At 44.7% G+C, this 19,874-nt stretch overlaps 1 protein-coding gene across 4 annotated transcripts in view; it reads right to left on the bottom strand.

Moving 5' to 3' along the window:
* The window catches only part of pard3ba (par-3 family cell polarity regulator beta a), a 116,128-nt gene that overhangs the window by 38,332 nt on the left and 57,922 nt on the right, over positions 1-19,874 (bottom strand). For all 4 annotated transcript variants that reach the window (XM_034151302.1, XM_034151303.1, XM_034151304.1 and 1 more), the window contains 6 exons: positions 18,960-19,080; positions 18,077-18,227; positions 16,454-16,530; positions 13,930-13,971; positions 6,780-6,983; positions 5,855-6,044 (listed from right to left, as the gene is read on the bottom strand). In XM_034151302.1, coding sequence (XP_034007193.1) covers positions 5,855-6,044; positions 6,780-6,983; positions 13,930-13,971; positions 16,454-16,530; positions 18,077-18,227; positions 18,960-19,080 — 785 coding nt within the window. The remainder of the gene's footprint in view (positions 1-5,854; positions 6,045-6,779; positions 6,984-13,929; positions 13,972-16,453; positions 16,531-18,076; positions 18,228-18,959; positions 19,081-19,874) is intronic.

The raw sequence follows: 19,874 nt of genomic DNA, 5'->3' as shown, positions 1-19,874 counted from the left end.
AGAAACACTTAACCTTCTCCGTCTGGGAGGCGGAGGTCAGGCTCCCTGTGTGTACGGGCGTCAGATGTCCTGCATGTGTGTGTCATTAGACATTAAGTGACGGAGGAAGTCCATCCATCACTCGTGGCATGAAGATGACTGTAAGGGACATTTTGAGGTGTAATCGCTTCCTGGCGCCCTGATGTGAATGCAAATTGGTTATTTCCTGTGGCCACGTGAATACCTTTAATTGGCGGCTGAGCGATGGGCAAGTCGGCGGGGGCGAAATGCCGCTGAGCCGTCTGGCCGATACGGATGCGTCTGCTCTTCAAAGCCACCCTCCCTCGGGGTCGCTCCAAATGTCATAACTCGATAGGAATTGATGGATCGTGAAACTGATCAACACAAATGGAAGTCTCAGCTTCGCCGTCTCATTTGATAATTACCGTATGGGGGTAATAATTCACTGTACAAATGTGCGTATCATGTTCCTCAGTCGGATGAGTCACAGACGTTACCGGTAGGAATAAAACATATTGAATGAGATCTCTGCAGCTTGAAAAATGGCAAGAGGACATTAGTGAGTGATTATCTCTTGCAGAACAGAGACGCTATCGGCCATTAAGCTGATGTATAATAGAAGATGTGGCTGACTAAGGAAGTTAGACAAGAGACAGTGTAATTATACAGTACAGACTTCCAAAAACTTCCCCGGGAAACTCTGGATGAAGGAGGTAAACAAGCCGTTTGAAGCCTATGAATAAAGTAATTAATTCTTCCACTGCTTCGCTGGAGCAACGTCACGGTCAAACTGCAGAGGAGTGAGCCGGCACTCCCCCTCGCTGTAAATAAGACGAGCGCTCGGAGACAAACGGTGTGGGAGAAGAAGGTGTAGAAGTGGGAGTAGAGACGGGATTTCAAGGGGAAGTGAAAGGGAAGGAGGGCGGAGAGGCCTGTTGTCACTGCCCCTTTATCAGCTGATATATATGCATGAGGATTTCCTCATCATCTCCACTGTCAATTCCCCGTCCCTCTGATATTTGACTGACAGCCTCACATCAACACCAATAAACCCGCACATCATTTCAGGAATGCTGCCCATCGCGCCGGATGGAGGGTGGAAACGGGAGAGGCGGGAAGTTAATTTGTTTTTCCGGCGGCTGCCGTAGGTGATAGCGGCCGTGTCTGTTTGCCTCCATGGCGAAGTTGTAAATTAGAATTATGCCTCGATAGACGGTAGGGAGACTGCTACGAGAAAGCTCATTTTCGAAGACTGGAAAAAAAGACTTGGCAGCTTCTTATATTTGTATATTTGGAGCAGCAGGGAGCAAATTGTGCAAGACTGTGAATTATGAAGAATTTAAGAAATAGCTGTCATTTTTAAGACTACATCCCCTGTGTGAAGGCCGATTCATTGCTTAGTGTTAAAGGGGCCGTATTATGTTCACTTTCAGGTTCATATTTGTATGTTGTGCGTCTACTGGGACATGTTTACATGCTTTAATGGTCACTTTTCAGGGTTTTACTTACATAAAAGATTGTAATAAAAAGCTTTAGAGCCATAAAGCACTGCCTCGAATCAAACTGAGAAAACACAAAGAACATCTAATTGCAGACGATAAGATACATTAACCCTCCGTGGGATTTGCATGATTGCTGTCTCCATTCCATCATTCTAACCTCTGGCAAACACACACATGTAACACGACCACAATCTGCCAGGCTTTACCGTCCCTCCCATGGAAACATGTATTCAAGTCGGCTGTGATTAGCAGGCCTCGTCGGCGCGCTCCATACGTGTCAAGTGATGCAAAGGAAGTGATTTGTGGTCGAGCATATATTATTCATGGTAAAGATAAAGAGATGAATAGAGATGAAGTGAAAGCGAGCCATAATGCTTATCCACAGGAGGAAGGTTTGTCCTGTGTGCAAAATGTATAGCCTTATGCATATTTTACTAAAGAGAATACTAGCATTAATAAACACTCTCTTGAAGCTAACAGCCCTTAAATGCCAGATGAGATGCTGGATCAAAGAAATCTACCTGCAGTGCATTAGCCATAGCCAGGATTAGGTAATGCTCCTCCAGTTCACCCCCATCGCGGCTTAGAGTCACCGCTGACACACCCACACAAACATGTCAGGGATTTTGGGATGCCAAAACACTTTTGACAACCAGGGAGCGTTCAAATAGTTGTCTACACCTATCCTTCCTTTCTTTTCCTTTCCTTTGCTTGCTCTTCCTATGCATTTAAATGTATGCAGGTGCTTAAGACCACCAGAAGACACCAGTTACCACGTTGATGTTTTCCTCTGGCGCACAGGAAACCACATGCAAAAGGAAAACTGGCACCGTTGATGTTGGAAAGAAAGGAACTATAAGATGGAAACCAATAATAATAACTGGGGCCATGATAAAAGATGTTTGAGTTATCTAGATATAAGAAAAGGTGCTTCATTGCTTGCATCCTTAACCGAAGCGTCATTTAAAGCAACAATCCATTCGGCCGCTGCAAATGTCAGCGATGGATAAATTGAAAACATCCTTCTTAGTAGATGTGATTGTGTTTTGGACAGACAATCTGTACAGTACTGGGTGTGTCCCTACACTTTTATATGTGCTATAAATAAAGTCATTTCTTAAGTCTTTCCTTGATGTTTTCCAACAAACATGGTTAGTAAAAGAATTGGGACGCAGCCTAAAAGAGAAAAAGGAGCTCAAGGAGAGGGACTGAGTGTTGCAAAAATGACAGCAGTAATCCATCAGAAATCAGGCTTTGCTTCTGTCGAGCACAGCCCACCACTGACTACCTTTCAACCCGGCGCATCCTGCTGCGCCGCGATAGGACGAGAGCGGAACGGACGCCGCTAATTGGCTTGCATCCCTGTCGGATTTCCACATCCAGACAGAGGGAGAGAGAGTGGGGGGGAGAGGATATATATCATGTTGTGTGAGGATTTGTAAACAGAGGATCAAAACACCCAGCTTTTCATGTCCTTTGAATTGTCGGAGGGGCGGTGCCGCGCTGTGAGCCCAGAGCGACAGCCGAACATTGATCCTGAGTGAGTGACGCGACAGCGGGACAGACGGGACCTGTCAGGACCCAGGAGGCCTGGTGGGGTGGCGGAGCAGTGACACACACAGGGACTGTTCACACACTCAAGATGCACAGAATAAACAACTGGATGTCACTTGGGAGCACTTGATAACAAGAGGATGTTAGTCACAAGTCCTTCAAACACTGACCTCCTGATGTTGAAGCCATAATATGTATGATCCGGACACAAAAACAACCTTATAAGCTAGAATGAATGCCACTGAAGTATGGTGGTTGAGAGTACTTTACTCTGAGATAATAATATCTTTGGCAGAGGTTTTATTGAAATGAGATATCCTTGTTTGATAAAGACATGTGAAACCTCTGACCAGGTTTCCCTCTTTGTTCAGCGGGAGTGTGCGGATGTGAGAGTGCAGAGCTCCAGTGTTAGTCTTTCTGCGGTCTGTCAGTGGCGCAGCCCCCGAGGCTACGTTACAGGGCTTCACCGCTGTCTGCTGAATACAGACAAGACAGGCAGTCCCCCCTCTCTGAGGAAGGTCTGAAGGGCACCGCCGTTTGTCTCGGCTCGTTTGGAGAATCGGGGGAAACGGGGACTTTAAACGTGGTGATGTGAAGGAGAGGGAAACATCTGAGGGCATCTCACTGCACGTGCAGGGTGAGAAACCTGCAAATTGTAGGATTTCAATCATATCACGAGATTTTCATCAGCCTAATTATCCTGGAACAAGGACTTACATGTTGAACCATCTAAAAGATGCTTATGCTTTTTGGGGTTTCCCTTTCTCTGTTTAATATACATAGGAGAGAACAGTATGGGTGTGAGGATCTTTGACCTTTGCTTACATACAAATAAGTCCCTTCATGATGCCAGCAGATGTAACAAATTGTAAATCAATTAAAAACTTGACTGTATGTAAAAAAAATGACCAAATAAAAAGGATCACAGATGGATTTAGCAAAACACAAATGTTTCCACAGCAAATGTGATCTCCAGAGGTCACCTCACACCCAGCTGTTTGCAGTACACTGCCGCCAAAATCAACTCGCTCTTCAAATACTGCCGCGACTAAACTAAATATTTACGTCCGCTGAAAGGACGGGGCTGATTTCCAGCGTGTTGTTGTGCGAGCTGCCGTTACACACACTTCCATTGCAGAGGTAAATTGAGGTCATATGTTTATAATTTGCCCTTTTCCTAATGCTGCCATTGGAGTAAAATAACATTTGAGAGCAGCAATTAGATTGAACCGCGCAATACTCCGTCTAATTAAGTCATATTTCAAGTTCAATAACGATCAAGCCGGCCAGATAAAGGCCAGGGAGAGAGAGGGGAGAGTGTGTGGAGCAACAATCTGCAAGCATTTTATACAAGACTGCTATTGTTTAGTCAGGAAAGCACTCAGACGCTGAGCTGGAGTGAGCAGTGGGCTGCTGAGGAGTGTTTCTGACTTTTGGTGCCAATTCACGAGGATGACTGTGCAAACAGGGAAAGGAGAAGGTGTGTGTTTACATGCATAGGCCTGCAAGAAGGTTTTAAATAATAATATCCAGGGCATTTTCACCAAACAACTCTCCTAGAACTAGGAGAAATGCTGCATTATTCAGACATGCTTTAGGGGCATCCAACATGTTCAACTTTTTGGATGTAAAAACTGTCACTGTGTGGCCAACTATCTCTATTTCCATCACAATTGGGTTTACAGTGAGGGCATTTTAATGACTGTGCTGTTACAATGTGCTATGTATAAAATGACTTGTGAAATAAGAGAAGACCCAAAGAGGGAGACTCATAAAGAAAGAGACTGAGGGTTAAACGTAGGAAATGTTTGTGGAGTATAGATGCAGAGATTACCTTCTAAACATATAAACACAATCTGTCACACAGCTAGCAGTCTCAGCTCCTACAAATTCTGCTGCGGAGAAGCAGCAGGAGCTCAATCTGTGACTATTTACGATACACAGAGTACTTTTTATTGGGGAAATGACGCGCAACACACTCACCTGTGTGTCCTTCACTTTGCCCTTCTCCTGCCTGTCCTACTCTGCACTACCTAACCATGTGAACATCTCTTCCATTACCGCCCTTGACACTGAGGCCGATTGGATTCTTATCTGCCATCGGTAGGCCGACGCTCAGCCTGCGCTATCTCTCGCAGCAGCCTAATTGAATCTCAAGTGTTGGGAGTGCAGTGATACACTGACCACACCGTGTCACTGCCAACAGATAAGGCTGGCTGCTGGAGGATTGGACCCCCGCAATCACGATGGGGACGCGTTGATAAAGCGGTGACAAGCTGCTCGGGTTGGTCCGGTGTCGCTGGGACTTTGCTTGGATCGAGAGATAATGGATACCCTCCATTACGGCGAAGGTTGTGTTCATACCCAATAGTCACAAATCCCATAATCCTTCTAGGCTCGGTGGGTAATTTGTTGAAACAGAACCAGGGGAAAGTAGGGCAGCTTTTTTTCATCGATATCTGTATACAATCTACCGTTTACAGGACTCATTGTATTTCTTGTATGACCCTGAACCTGCAGATTGTTTAGTTTGAACACAAAAACAAAAGTAATCACGTTTGTTGTTGATGCTCCAGGAGGACCTTGGTGTTTTTTGAGTTAGTGATGAAGACAAGCCTCATTACCTGCTCCGTTTGAGCTCCCATTTTTCTTGTTAAGCAGGTGACCTTTTCAATTTAGAGCAATGGAGGCGCCGTCATGGCAGACTTTGGAGATGCTTAATTTATCACCGACTAAACAAAGAGTCACCTTGATGGAAGAAACTTTAAACTACAGAACGTATTTAAAGATGTTCCTACCTTAGGAGGGCAAATCCTTTCTTTTTGGTCTTCTTCTCCGGATCATCCACAGACTCCTTCTTCGGTTTGCTCTTTTTCTCCTTCTTCTTCCCTTTAGTTTTCTTCTTCTTCTTTCCGTCGTCTACGTCCAGGCGAGTGGAGCTGCTGACGAGAGTTTCTTGATCGGAGCTCTGCTCGGAGCCGTCATCGTCTGAGGAAGTGTGAAGGGCAGAGATGGCAGTATACTGTATGTGTGCAGCATGCATGTACGTTTCACTGTACTGTGAGGAATCTGACCAGTAAGCTAGTTAGTCCTCTATACTCCCAGTGCAGGGAGGAGGCCAGAGGAAAGGCTCTACACCTGGAGCAGTCATTTTCACTTGCCTTAAGTTACATTTGGCATCTATTTGCAAAATCCAAGCCAAGAACAGCATAAGTGGTTCTGTTTTATAGTTTAATGTTTCATTCAAAGTGTCAGAACACCTGCTAAGGACAGATATGTAACTTGTTTAATTGTCATTCCCTGCCAAATGTTGTCAAAGTCAGACTTGTGCAGGCAAACAAATGCAGACAGGTCCTTTTTCCATTACAAAAGTCTGTCAGTTTTAGCTCACACATAGTATCATTTCCTCAGTAATCACATAGAAGTCGAACACACAGATGTGTTTGACGTCTTTTGTGATTACTGAGGTAGAGCCTTACAAGAATTATGCTGCTGTATAATATTAAGTTCCAAAATTGCTGAGTGGATAAAATCATCTAGCATTTCATTAAGGCTAAGCACCGTCCCTTGGCAGGCCTCTGGCTCTTCTTGAGCGCCAGTGTGTTAAAAAGCCTGAGGGATGTGCCTTGGCAGTGTAGGGTCTAATTAAAAAAGGGATAGGAAATAGTCTCAAACATTTCAAAGGAACACTCTCTAAAGTTTTGTCTTGTTGTAAAGTCTTACCATCCTCAGAGGGTCCGTCGTAGGACTTGTCGATGGCGAAGCGAAAGCTCTGGTTGGCGCCCCGGACCGTGTGGGGCCCCGGGCGGTGGAAGGGCTGCTGGGCGTGGCTGCGGCTCTGCTCCCTCACCGCCGTCTGAAGGCTCTCCAGGGAGCTGGACTTCCAGAGGCCGAGGGTGGGACCCAGCGCTGCTCCAGCTGAAGGCTCTGAGACGCAGAAAGAGAGACAAGAGAGGGCGGGGGGGGGCAGTATGAGTTAGTGACTCTGGGTCTGGATATCTCAAGCTTTTCAGCTACGTTTCCCACACACACACATTCATTAATATTTTAAATAATTTATTAAATATATTGATATCTTGCAGTCACCCGGCTTTCAAGATCACCTAAGTGTAACCTGACCTTTTTGGAATGAGGCTTTAAAAAGGTTCAAACTCAGAATATGAAGCTATGAAGGTAGCAGAAAGCAGATGTGAGAGGTTGGAAGCAGGCTTGACAGAAAGAGTCCTATAGGAGCGACATAAAGGAGGTGGAGTGGTACAGGCACAGGTGAACAGACAGGCTCATGCTTAACCAAGAGAGAGGGGGAATAAATGATCTGCCACCATACAGAACTCAGGAATGGCCTCCAAATCGGGAGAGCAAGAAAGGGGAGACGGAGGAGCAGAAAGGCCCCGCTGACTCAGCAGGGGGAGGAGGGAAGATTCGAGGAAAATCCAGAGCTGTAGGAAAAACTGAGACAATTCGAGAAAGAAGTGAATGTCATGTAAGGTGTGAGGAATTGGTAACCAAGAGATGTGGATGGAAAACCCAGAACAAACCATGTATAACAAAGAAACGGTGACTTTTCAGATCAGTTACAGACACAGAACTTTCCTGTAGGGATGACTTTCTCGCATCATGGCACTCGCTGCTTAAGACATCATTTTAAAGGCTTCAAAGCTCGGAAGTAGAGCAGGAAAAAAGTGAAGCGGCAAAAGAGGAAGGGGGGCAGAGTAAGCGGCTGCCTTTTAAGTCCTAAATTGACTTTCTGAGAGGAAGTGGGATTTATAGGGAATAAGGGGTTATAAATAGAGAGGGGGTAGCGCTCAGGAATAAAACGCTCAATTTGAGAGGCAGGATTTGTGTCACAAATGTAATTACGGCTGTCCGGCTCGCAGCCTGATAGAATTAAGCTCCTTGCCAGCGCACTGCTGCACTATACACAGAGAAACTGTGTGTGTCTGAGAGCGTGGGCACATGTGTGTGTGTGTGTGTTGAGCATTTTTGGTCCAATGAAAAAAAAAAAGTCATGATACTGCCTGTGTGAGATAGTGGTTTGTGTCCTTGACGATGAAACAGGAAGTAATATGATCACTTTTGCTAGTTTGTGTGTGTGAGGCTTTGGGTGCACTCTCTCCATGCATGTCAGGCGGTGGGTGGAGGCTGGAGGTAAATGAATAATGAGGGTTTAATAGGATGGATGAGCGGGGGAGAGGTGGCCATCATCGCCAGCTCGATCCAATGGAGGGTGAAATCAGCGTTTATCACATATCGGCGCCCACTGTGCCAGCAGATGCTCTCGTGGATCCGTTCGCATCACGTCCGCCTGATTGCCACTGATTCAAGCTGGTGCACATATTTGACAAACAGCCTAACAGCCAAACAGGGCGATGCCCTTCACAGCTGTAATGCTCCTCCACCCTCCTCACTTCTGTTTGTTGATCAAAGTCCGAGGACTTATTCTGGGCGTCACGATTTCAGAAGGACAAGGCTCGGAGTAATTTGAAGGCTTGAGTGGCGATGGAAAATATCTGATACAAAGTTAAGTTCATGCATGAGTTAATATAAACTCCTTTGGTGGGAACTTTGTGATTTCAGCCTTAGCAGACCATCTACATGCACAACAACCTTTATAACACAGGACAGGACAAAAAACTAAAAGCAGAATAGGGTCTCTTTAAAAGGAAAACATCAAACGATAATCAACATTTTTGTTACTATAAAACAATACTTTTTAACTTTTGATAGATGTGTGGCTTCTGTGAAATCTGTAGTAAGACTTCCTTAATGCTGAAAATGTTTTTCTGAAAACAATGAACATGCCAATTACCGCTTTAAATGGCGTTTGCATTTCACACTAAACGCCCACTCAGAAGCCCACCCTGTAGCTGTATGCACAACAATGGGCACATGCCAACATCCAGCTGCACACACACACCTCTCAACATGCTGTGTACAGTACATTGTTCCTTTAGTGAAGGCTGAGCAGTGAAGTGTTTGCCTGGAACGTAGCCTTGGGCTCCTGCTGTGCTGACAGCGCTGCAGGATGAACACCGCTCTATTTTCTATTCTTTAAAGGTGTCACCTTAAAAGTGAGAGTGAGACACAGCTGCAACCTGTGAGGGGCAACAAACTCATTCTCTCCTATTGTTTCATGGGTTAAAAATAAATCAATAATGATATTCTGTGTGAATAGTTTTCTCACCACTTGCGAACCAAAATTGCCTGCACACAACTTCAATTATCTCAACCAATGAACGAACACAAGGATAAAGACAAATCAGGCTTAGTCATACCGACCATTTCTGAAGTATTCATACATCAATCAGATGTATGCACACATACTGTACACATGTGTCTCCACACACAAACACACACTGCAGAGCCCTAAATACTACACCAAAGGGCTGCAGGGCTTTTTGATTATACTTTTAAATAGTTGTTTTTTCTATTAAATATGAATAACGCTAATTTTCGAATGTCTTGTCCATAACTCAAATATAATCAGAGAGGAGAAAATAAAACTACAAAAGATTCTCATTTAAGAGTCTAGAATCTTTTTCCATAAAAGTGCACAAAAAACGAATAAAAATGTTATGGGGACTTCTTTTTAGAAAACTAAATCAATTCTACTGCATCTCTCATATCCAATCAACTTGTCTTATTTTATTAATTAGAATGGTCATTGTTGCAGCAGTCAAAAAACACACACACCCACCCCAATTTAAACCCTGTGCACACAGTGTCTCAGCGGGTTCTTAACACTTGCCCATCAACTGGACTACAATGTGCTCCACAGCGAGCAGCGCTGCAGCACACTGGCTGAAAGGTTGCCACGGTTACAAGAAAGTGCCCCCTCCATCAACACCGCTGGAGGGGGGGGGGGGGTGGTGGTACAGAGGTGACGATGAGTTGCCAAGGAGACACTTTAGCTAACAGTGAAAAACACACACACACACACACACACACACACACACACACACACACACACACACACACACACACACACACACACACACACACACACACACACACACACACACACACACACACACACACACACACACACACACACACACACACACACACACACACACACACACACACACACACACACACACACACACACACACACACCACACACACACACACACACACACACACACACACACACACACACACACACACACACACACACACACACACACACACACACACACACACACACACACACACACACACACACACACACACACACACACACACACACACACACACACACACACACACACACACACACACACACACACACACACACCACATCTTGCACATCCAATCTCAGGACAGGCAAATAAAACATTGTGTAAAACAGGCACCGACCTGCAGCCTTCTATAAAAACCCATGTCACACACACACACCTGTAAAACAAAGCCTGCTTTAAGTGTGGCCCTGTTCCTCAGAGGTTACTGAATCTAATCCAATAGAAGCGTTAAACACACCGTTACCAGACGAGAACGGCCCCTTCCTCTGTTACACCGTTTCCATAAAAGCTCAAGAGGAGCCTTACACATGTTGAATTACAATAGCCATTAACAAATCTCATCTCAATGAATGTTTATGAATGGATTTAAGTCCTTTTTTAACTACACGGAGAAATGCACAAAGCACATAAAGATCTCTCATGTGGCCGACCCTCTTGGCTTCACCTTAGATTAAATGTACTGAATACGGGCTTTTGAAGATTTACTGCAGCCAACCTCTCTGATGACATATTTGACGTCTGTGGAGTAAAAACGCACAAGTGGCATGACGCATATGGAGGCATTATTCAAGTTTTCAAATGGTTTCTACGGAAGATACGCAGGTACTTTAAAAAGGGTAAAAGTCCTTAAAAATAGGAATAATGTAGACTATTGTCAGTTTTGTCCTTTAAACAGTTAATAATGTTTCGTCACAGCGGTGGAAAACAGAACGCCATTACTGCTTCAAATGTCTTCCCATCATACGACAAACTTCACTCCAAACTAAATCACTTCCGACCACTGTTCATCCGGTCAAAGCAAATCCAATCCATGTTATAGCCAATCAAAACTCCACTCCAATTAAAGAGCTGTCCGATCATTAGGCATCCCTGCGTCTCTGTCTGACTGCACTCAGCTGCATCAGAGGCTGGGTGGAGGCGCTGCTCTGCCAGTAATTGGGTTTAGCTGTTTGGATGTATGAGAGAGGGGGGACATATGGGCCGTATGTATCCAGCCTGCGAGTAGATGAATGGCTTTAATAACTGGAGGGGACTTAAAAGGCCATTTCATAATTACTGCTTACCTCTGCTGGATCACCGCAGCGCAGGGGGCTGGCAGGGTATGGATGGGGGCTGGAGCGCGCTGTGTGGAGCGGGACATGTGCCATTTGTACTGTAAACGTGCAGCAGTGGGCAATCAGGGGGAACTGCTGAGTCTAACATTGAAAATACCTGGTTCAAAACTGACTTTTGGATCACTTACTTGCACCAAATATGCAGAATTTTAGACCTGATATGACAGGGGAACACGAAAAAATAAGCCTTAATAGAGTCATGGGCAATTAGACGGGATCCAAAAAAGTGGTAGCCTCGAACACACCCCAATACAGAGAGAACAGGCAGAGTTAATGAGCAGCTACAGTCAGAGAGAGCAGCACCCTGTGTCACTTCCATAACTTCACACACTGCACCTTGTTGCCTAGAGGTCTCAGGTGACAATGTGAAACAAAGCAGACTTGGCTCAGAAAAGGGAAGGCAAGCTAAGGAGGCAGAGTTACACGGGCACACAAACAAAGCGTGTGAAAACAAAACAGAGGCTTCAGAGCTGGCAGGGAGCCGGCTGGTTCTTAAGTCTCATTGTGCAGAGAGAGAAACAACGGAAGAGGCAGTGCAAACGATCATCAGAAAACACACGTCTTAACACAAGGCTGCAATGCTTATGTGTGTGTAACGTGTGTGTGTGTCCCAGGTGTGTTGTAAGAGGGCACTAGCTAGCAGGGGAATTGTTAGACTCTAAGGGAGAAAAATGAGGGGATGAATGAAGGCATATCCGTCCATTACTCCTCTGGTGATCTCACACACGTTCACAAAATACACTAAAAGGGGGATTTTCTCGTAGAGGAAACACCCGAGACTGGAGCATGTTCAGCATAATCACATGAGGCTGGAACAGCAGCGGAGGATTGGAAGAGAGAATAACAAAAAAGGATGAGCCCGTTGAGATAGAGAAGGAGACGGAGAGAATAATCAAGACAGAAGCGACCAGGAAGATGAAAGGCAAAAAAAGGGAAAATTGACAATGGAGACTCCTAAGACTGGAGAATGATGGGAAAGAGAGAGGGGGGACAGCGTGAGCAAGTGATGGAGCTGGAGGGAAGTGGAGCGCTCCTCGCAGCCAGAGAGAAAAAGGGTTTTAGCCAGATTAAAGAAGCCAGGCAGGCCTCTTAAGACCATCCGCCTAATGAAATATGTCAAAGCCCATAAAGAAACTGAGGCCATTTAGGGAGGAGGGTGGGGCGAATGCACTGCGTCAGCAAAAATGAAAAACACGCAAAAGCCCCGTCGATACACATTAGCCAAGACGTCAAAGGGGGAGATGAATAAGAAAAAGGGAACGCTGTATATCAAAAGGGTTACGGGCGCTGATCAGAAATGCCAGGAAAATCAGGGCAAGGAGGGAGGAGAAGGAGGAGGAGGGGGAGGAGGAGGAGAAGCCACTTGTGTGAGCGCTGAGTGGGGGGGATTTGAGGTCACCAACAGTGCTCGGGTTATTTGTATTCCGCAGGCAACCGGCTTAGTTGGCTTGTTGCAGGTGGATTTAAGAGATCGGTGTACGTGTGTGTGTGTGTGTGTGTGTGTGTGTGTGTGTGTGTGTGTGTGCCTGTCTTCCAACATCAGGACTGAAATGCTAGTCATGATTCCCCTCCTCTTATATAAGCCTCGTTGCAGTGTCTATATATACAGCGGCTGCTCTAAATGAGACGCTGCCGAACTCCACAATTAAAATCTTCTGCAGTCCGACTGAGCATGCTCGCTCTCTCCAGCAACACTCAGATGTATAATCAGGCTCAGAACAATCACACTGTGCCACTGAGGAAAGATGGAGCAACTTCTATGTGACTCAGTGGGAAGTCATGGTGGCCTTACCTGCTCCTATCACAGCACAAACTGCTCCGACATGCAGCCGCGGTGCTTTCAAAAACAATATGGATTTAGGGCATTTGCTAAGACATGTTTCTTAGTTTGGTGTTTGTTTATATTGTATGGGACAAATAGTCTTTTAAACAATGTAAAGACATAACAAGTCAATCGATAAAGTGTAAAACAATACTGTAAAACAACGACTTTGCTTCACTCTTTTGGCTGTAGAAATGAGACGGATATGTAATATTGCCTTCAGATTTGCTCCATCTCCTTTAGTCAGAAATGTAAAGTGCTTCCATTGTTGGGAGTGAATCATATATATCCTTTGAACCACTACTGTGAAATGCCTCAGTAAAAGCAAACTATACTTTATATTGTACCTTTAACTAGACTTTTCTCATATAAAACAAGAAAGGTGGTGGAGTAACTGGAGCAGATTGTGATGCTATACGGCGGCTGTCAGCTGGGCGAGGATTGAGCGCTGTGGGCCTGCTGACCTGGACGGCTATAAAGCAGCGAGAGCTCCGACACTAAGTGCTTCACAACTCAACTTTGTCAGCCGGGTGCGGAGGGAGGGAGGAAGAGGGGGCAAAATGGGAGAAAGGAATCAAGAAAATGCATAAGAATAGAGGAGGACAAAATGGGACTTATTTAAGTGTGTAAGAAAAAGAGAAAAGTCTCAGATTGGAGCAAAAGAGGTATGCATGTTTTTAAAATAAAAAACGTACCGTTCCTCTGCCCCATTGATCCCATGTTGCTCTCATCCGCCACTGAAAACAGACAACAACACCGTTAATAACCCATAATAGTGCCTGCTACACATACTTTAATATGGAGCAGCTTTGTGTTCAGTGTAAATGGTTATAATGCGGGTTGCTCCCTGCAGAAGAAGAATCAGACGGAGAGTCAAAATGAGACCGACAGAAAAAGGAAATTAAACCAGAAGAAAACCACAAAGAAAGAGTGATGATATTGTGCTCGTGAGAGAAAATGAGAACAGATAGAGGTGAGGGAATGAGAGAAATAATATAGGGGGGACAAGAAGAAACCCCCCCACCTCCACCTAATCTAACTAAACAGGACTGGGACGCGCCGCCACAGGCTGGGATACAATAACAGGTTTTCATTACGCTGCTTTTTCTCTTAAAGAATCCTTTTCATTTTTTTATGAGGTCAATTTCCCCGGCGGGATAGAGAGAAATGAGAGGAAGGGAGTTATGGAGGGACGGAGGAGTACGAGAAAACAAGGATTGATAGATGGACGCGATAAGGTGTCCGGACATCAAAAGAGCTTGCTAAATAAAATCCTGCACAGAAACATCTGTAGCTACCAAGACAAAGAAATACTTTCCCTGTGCACACGAGCAAGATAAATGAACGTTTGGAGAAGAAAAGCTATTCCAGGCGATATGGACCAGCCCGATAATGAAAAGCTAACTTTTCTGTCGAGGAAAGATAGAAGCTTTGTCTCAAAATGTAGAAAAACCTTATAGTGTTATATATATGCACTATACCTGATAACTGTATCCTGGAAGTGAGTTCAATGAAAGTCTTAATGCGCTTCGGAGGCTGGTGGACTATCAGGGCTAAACTCCATTTGCTCTTTTATGGATCCATACTGTCCCTCTATTACACAAACAATAACCTGTAACACTGCTGGGGAGATTGTTTTTTTATTATACGCCATATTGGAGCATCATGGTCTGCCAGTTAAGAAATACAAAGCATTAAGAGATGCAGACTTCTCGAGCTGTTACTCAATGAAATTTGTTTTGTGTTAAAAGCCCTTTATGTTCATTTTCGGGTTCGTATTTGTATTTTGTTCATCGACTGTGACATGCTTTAATGTTCAAAAAGATCCCTATCCTAAAAGCTCAGATGTTGCAATGCACTTTGAGCATCTTAAAGCCAATATAGGCAGACCATTTCCCATAACAGACCGTCGCTTTGTCGTCTAATAAATGCATTAGTTCCCATTATTGCTAGTCCAAATCGTATTTGTTTTACTAAGTCAAAAGTAAGAGAGCAGAAACATGTTTTCCGTTTGCTTCCAGGCACTGGTGGTTCAGCTGTAGAATCAGTGACTCGACTGTTCACCTCTGCATCAGCAGGCGGTGTGTGTGTGTGTCTGTGTGTGTGCGAGTGGAAGCCCTGAGTCAACAGACTATTTGCTAAGGCATCCAGGGTTAATAAAGGAAGCTCACCTCGTTCTGTCAAGTGGCGTTTAATAAAAGCTAACCTGCACTGCGGCTGAAGCTCAGATACAAGCAGGCGTAGAGACTGACATGTGGGAAACCCTCCAGAGGAAGGAGAAGAAAAAGCTCTTTAAATATAAAACGTGTAGACAGGGTCAGCATCTCAGGGCTCCTATGTGATCCTGTCATCTTTACACACACATACACACACACATACTGCTTACTAGCCATGTACTTTGGACAGGGAAGAGATGGACAGAAGCAGGGCGATAACACAGAAACAGATTGAAATGGAGGACGGCCAGAGATGGAGATAGAAGCCAGAGAGGGGAGGCAGATAGGGCTGCTTATTGGAATGGCTCCTCAGTGGGATGGAGGGAGTGTGTGTGTGTGTGTGCGGACCACCCTTGTCCATAATGAAAGCCAATCAGCTTGGGTGGCAGAGGCGTGTGCTGCAGGAAGAAAGCCAATCCACTGAACCTAATGAACCGCGATTGGAAATCAGAGAGAGGCAGAGAAGAAGAAGAAGAAAGTGCTGAAGGAGATAAACAAAGATGGAGGGAACGCTGAGGGAAAGAAATATCCTGATAACAAAGTATCAGAAAGTAAGAGATGGAAAAAGATTGTAGGGAAAAAGAGGGGGGTACGGGGGTCAGCTCGGGTTAATACGAGGAAATAAGCCCCATCGTTCTCGCCTTCCACTCACACGGTGAGATTGCGTCTCGTTCACACACAAACACACGACACACACCAGACGGCGTGTCCTTGCAGCTCGTTGGAAAGCCCCCGGGGTTTATGAGTTCAGGAGGTCGATCCCCTCAGGCCGCAGATAATAGGGGAGGGGGTTACGTATCACAACAAAGAAATGTAGTGATAAGAGCATGTGATAGTGTTGTGGTTGTTTGTGTAGACTTACTCCTTGATTGGACTCGTATGTTTCGGTTGGGTTTGCGTTTTCGCTTCGGAAAATGCTTTCAAGCTGGCGAACAAGAGCTCCTTTCATTGATGAAGAGCTTTGTGTGTGTGTGTGTGTGCGTGCGTGTGTGTGTATACTGACCCATGTCCATGCTCTTGGATCCTCTGTTGCGAGGTCTGTTGTCGTCTGCGTTCTCGTGACGTTCCTTCTGAAACTCACTGCAAAACAACAGTTTCAACAGATCATTTTGTATCAATATTCCCTCTTAAAGGGGCCCTATTCTTCTCATTGTCAGGTTCATATTAAGTGTTTCTACTTTAATGTTCAAAAAGCTCTTTATTTTTCTCATACTGCTTGTGCTGCAGTGTGTGGGAGAGACACTTTGGGATTGTAGCCTTTGCAGACCATTTACATGCACAACAACCTATTTAACACACTACAGGAACGGGAAAAAGCATAATAGGGTCTCTTTAAATCAGTGCAGCAGGAGTGCAAAAGTATTTTTAGTGACTTGCATCACCCGAACAAAGAGTACATGTGATTTAAAGCCCACAAACAAATTCAATTTCCTCGTCTCCAGATGGCACGATTCAGTAGAACAATAGCATCTCTATTGAACATACAGCAAAACAAGTTACTGACGCCAGACTCTGACCACAGGACACACACATTCAGAAACCCTTACTTACATGTATCATAGCTTTTTCTAAGCCTCTTACAGAGTTTACTCCTTTGGGCTATCACTATAATTAAGTATGCATAATGCAAATAGGCTATTGCAATTAGCCTGTATGATCTAAATCAGGGGTCGGCAACCTTTTTGATATGAAGTGCCATTCTAAAAAAAAAAATGTATCAGCGTGCCGACGATCGTGAATTATCAACGGGGGGGGGGTGTTGAAGAGCTCGACGAAAACACTCGTGAAAAGTGATGTTTAAAACTCAGTTAATGGGGCTCATTCACTGGCGCTTCCACAAACAACAACCAACATAATTGTTACATTCAAATGAAGTAGCCTACATTATTCAAGTTTACATTAACTTTGGATAATAACACGGGAGAAATGAGCGGAAGCGCTCTCTTTTCCTCTCTCCCCCTCTCTCTCTCTCTCTCCTGACAGCCTGCCAGTATCTCAAGCAGCTCACTGATCCAGTAATGAGTGACAGTGAAGAATAAATATATTTATAACTAGTTCCAAAGGTAGATCAAATAGCTAAGTGTGTTAGGTCTAACTCTTGTGTGTTCTGCTCCGCTCACCGGTCCGTCACAGCGGGTGGAGCTGCAGGATTTCTGCTTCACACACGTTGCATACCGCTATTTTATTGTCTTTTTCGGACACTTAAAATACTGCCAGACTGGTGAAGCGATTTTGGCGAGCTTGTTTTGCCGCACACAGAGAAAAGTGTCATGTATGTTACGTCTCGCAATCGGCCTTTTTGAGTGGGGCTGCGTTGCGTGCATGGTTTCCTTCTGCAGGTAACGGGGAGACGCGCTCTGGCGGCGGTCTCGTTCAGGATCCGAAAATAAAATAAATATGTTGTACACTTATTCCACTTATTCCTAGTGTGCCACTGGTTACGGTGCCGCGTGCCGTTGGTGGCACGCGTGCCAGGGGTTGCCGACCCCTGGTCTAAATAATGCATGTAATATTGAGTGTAATGACTCTGCTCTATCTCATAACACAGCGGCACATAATAAGAGTGCCATTAGAATATAATAACTGTGGCCCAGAGTGTAGTGCAACATGCTGACGGTGCAGGTACCTGTGGCGGGGGGGAGTTTGGGTTGAGTCTCTGTTCATTTCCTCCACAGAGCCGGGGGAGGGGGGCGGGGGGAAGCCGCCGTCGTCGTAGTCCTCGTCTTCGTTGCCGTAGTGACCGTAGCTGCCGTTTGTGGTCGCAGCGGGAAACGAAGCTGAGGAGGAACAAGAAACTGTTTAAACTCCAAACTTGGAATAGGTGTTTACGTGACGCTCCTAATGCCAGTGTGTGTATGATTTCTGAATATTGTGCGTCATCCTTTTGAATTAGGTGCACACAGAGGGATGTTTACATATTGACAGTATGAAAATCAGTGTGTTGAGGATCAATACAGAGCACATCATTTCCAAACAGATGCCACCATCCCCCCACTGTAAATCATTTGTGTTATCTGTATAACATGAGTGTAGTGCCAGTCTGATGGAGAAAAGCATCCCAGAGGGTGAGGAAAGGGGAGATGAGATAAAGAATTAATTTAAAAGAGTTTGTTAGTCTCTTTTTTTCTTGCACAATACTCTGAATGCAAATACGGCCCACTTAGAAGCCGTTTCATCAGCTTAATGATTCCAAGGTCAGATCTTTTGCACATGAAAAGCGAGCGCCGCGTTCGGAGAAAAGAGGAGAAACACAGTTAATGACTTCCCTTTCTCCCGCTATGAATATGCAGCGAGGAAACAGATATAAAGGGAGCCTGGGAAAGGTGTGTTTTGTAAAAATGCGATGTCAGGAGCGTTGGCTGGGTGTCACACACACACACACACACACACACAGGCTGACAAACACAGTGTGTGTACACGCTCAGAGGCAGATAACGTGCGTACACAAACACTCACAGCCTCATGTTGACTATCTGACAGCTCAAATAGACAAATATTGTGTGGCTCACCACTTCCAGAATTGACGTAGTTGTTGTTGTTTGCCATCGTCGGATTGAGACCCCCGTTCATGGTGGGCTCCGTGTTGGGGACTCGAGGCGGCCCCTGGTGCGCACTGTGGCCCCAGGAGTCCTGTGGACAAGGAAGAGCAATGATGAGAATGGTTAATATGCTAACAATGTCCCAAATTAAAAAGGTGAAAAGTTGATGATGTTGCCTCACACATCAGAAGATTAGTCATTTATTTTAATACCTAGCAGGTATTCCTTTTGTTTATCTAATTCCAGCCAATGTTCTGCAGACATATACAGAATTTAATTCTAAGCAATAAGGCGTGAGGATGATAGGGAAACATGTGAAATAAGTGAATGGTTCATTACATGATCATAATAACCTGGCTCGCCCACCTAGTTCTAAGATTAACGGCTGTAAAATATATGGAGAACATTATTGCGGATGCTCTTCTGTTCACACTAAGCAAAGTGAAGATAGGGTAAATATTTAATTGGAAGACTTAAATATAAATTATGTCTTTGTATTGTTAGGTTATATTTGTGTATGTACAGTTGTGAGGGTTAGGTTTGAAAGCAGCCTTTCATTTGTTATTCCCCCTTTAACTATTCTGCATTAATATAACAGGTATACATTTTGGACTAAAGCGTGTTATATTTTCTAGAGAAAGAGAATTTGTAGTTCAATCCGACATACACCTACTATGCCAGAAAGGAGGATTGTACATATATTATGTAGTAGGTACATCTCGCAATCAATCAATTATGAGACACCTCAGACGGTGATGTGGGAGCTTTGAGGAAACAGATTTAGAACAATCCTCTGGGGGGTGGGACAGCGTGGGGGATGAGGAAAATATCACAAAGTAGAGAGTTGATCATAATTGAAGGAAGACATGTGTCATCCATTCAGAC

This window comes from Trematomus bernacchii, unplaced genomic scaffold, assembly GCF_902827165.1.
Source record: "Trematomus bernacchii unplaced genomic scaffold, fTreBer1.1, whole genome shotgun sequence".
Taxonomy (NCBI): Eukaryota; Metazoa; Chordata; class Actinopteri; order Perciformes; family Nototheniidae; genus Trematomus; species Trematomus bernacchii.
This window is presented reverse-complemented; position numbering and strand designations above follow the sequence as displayed.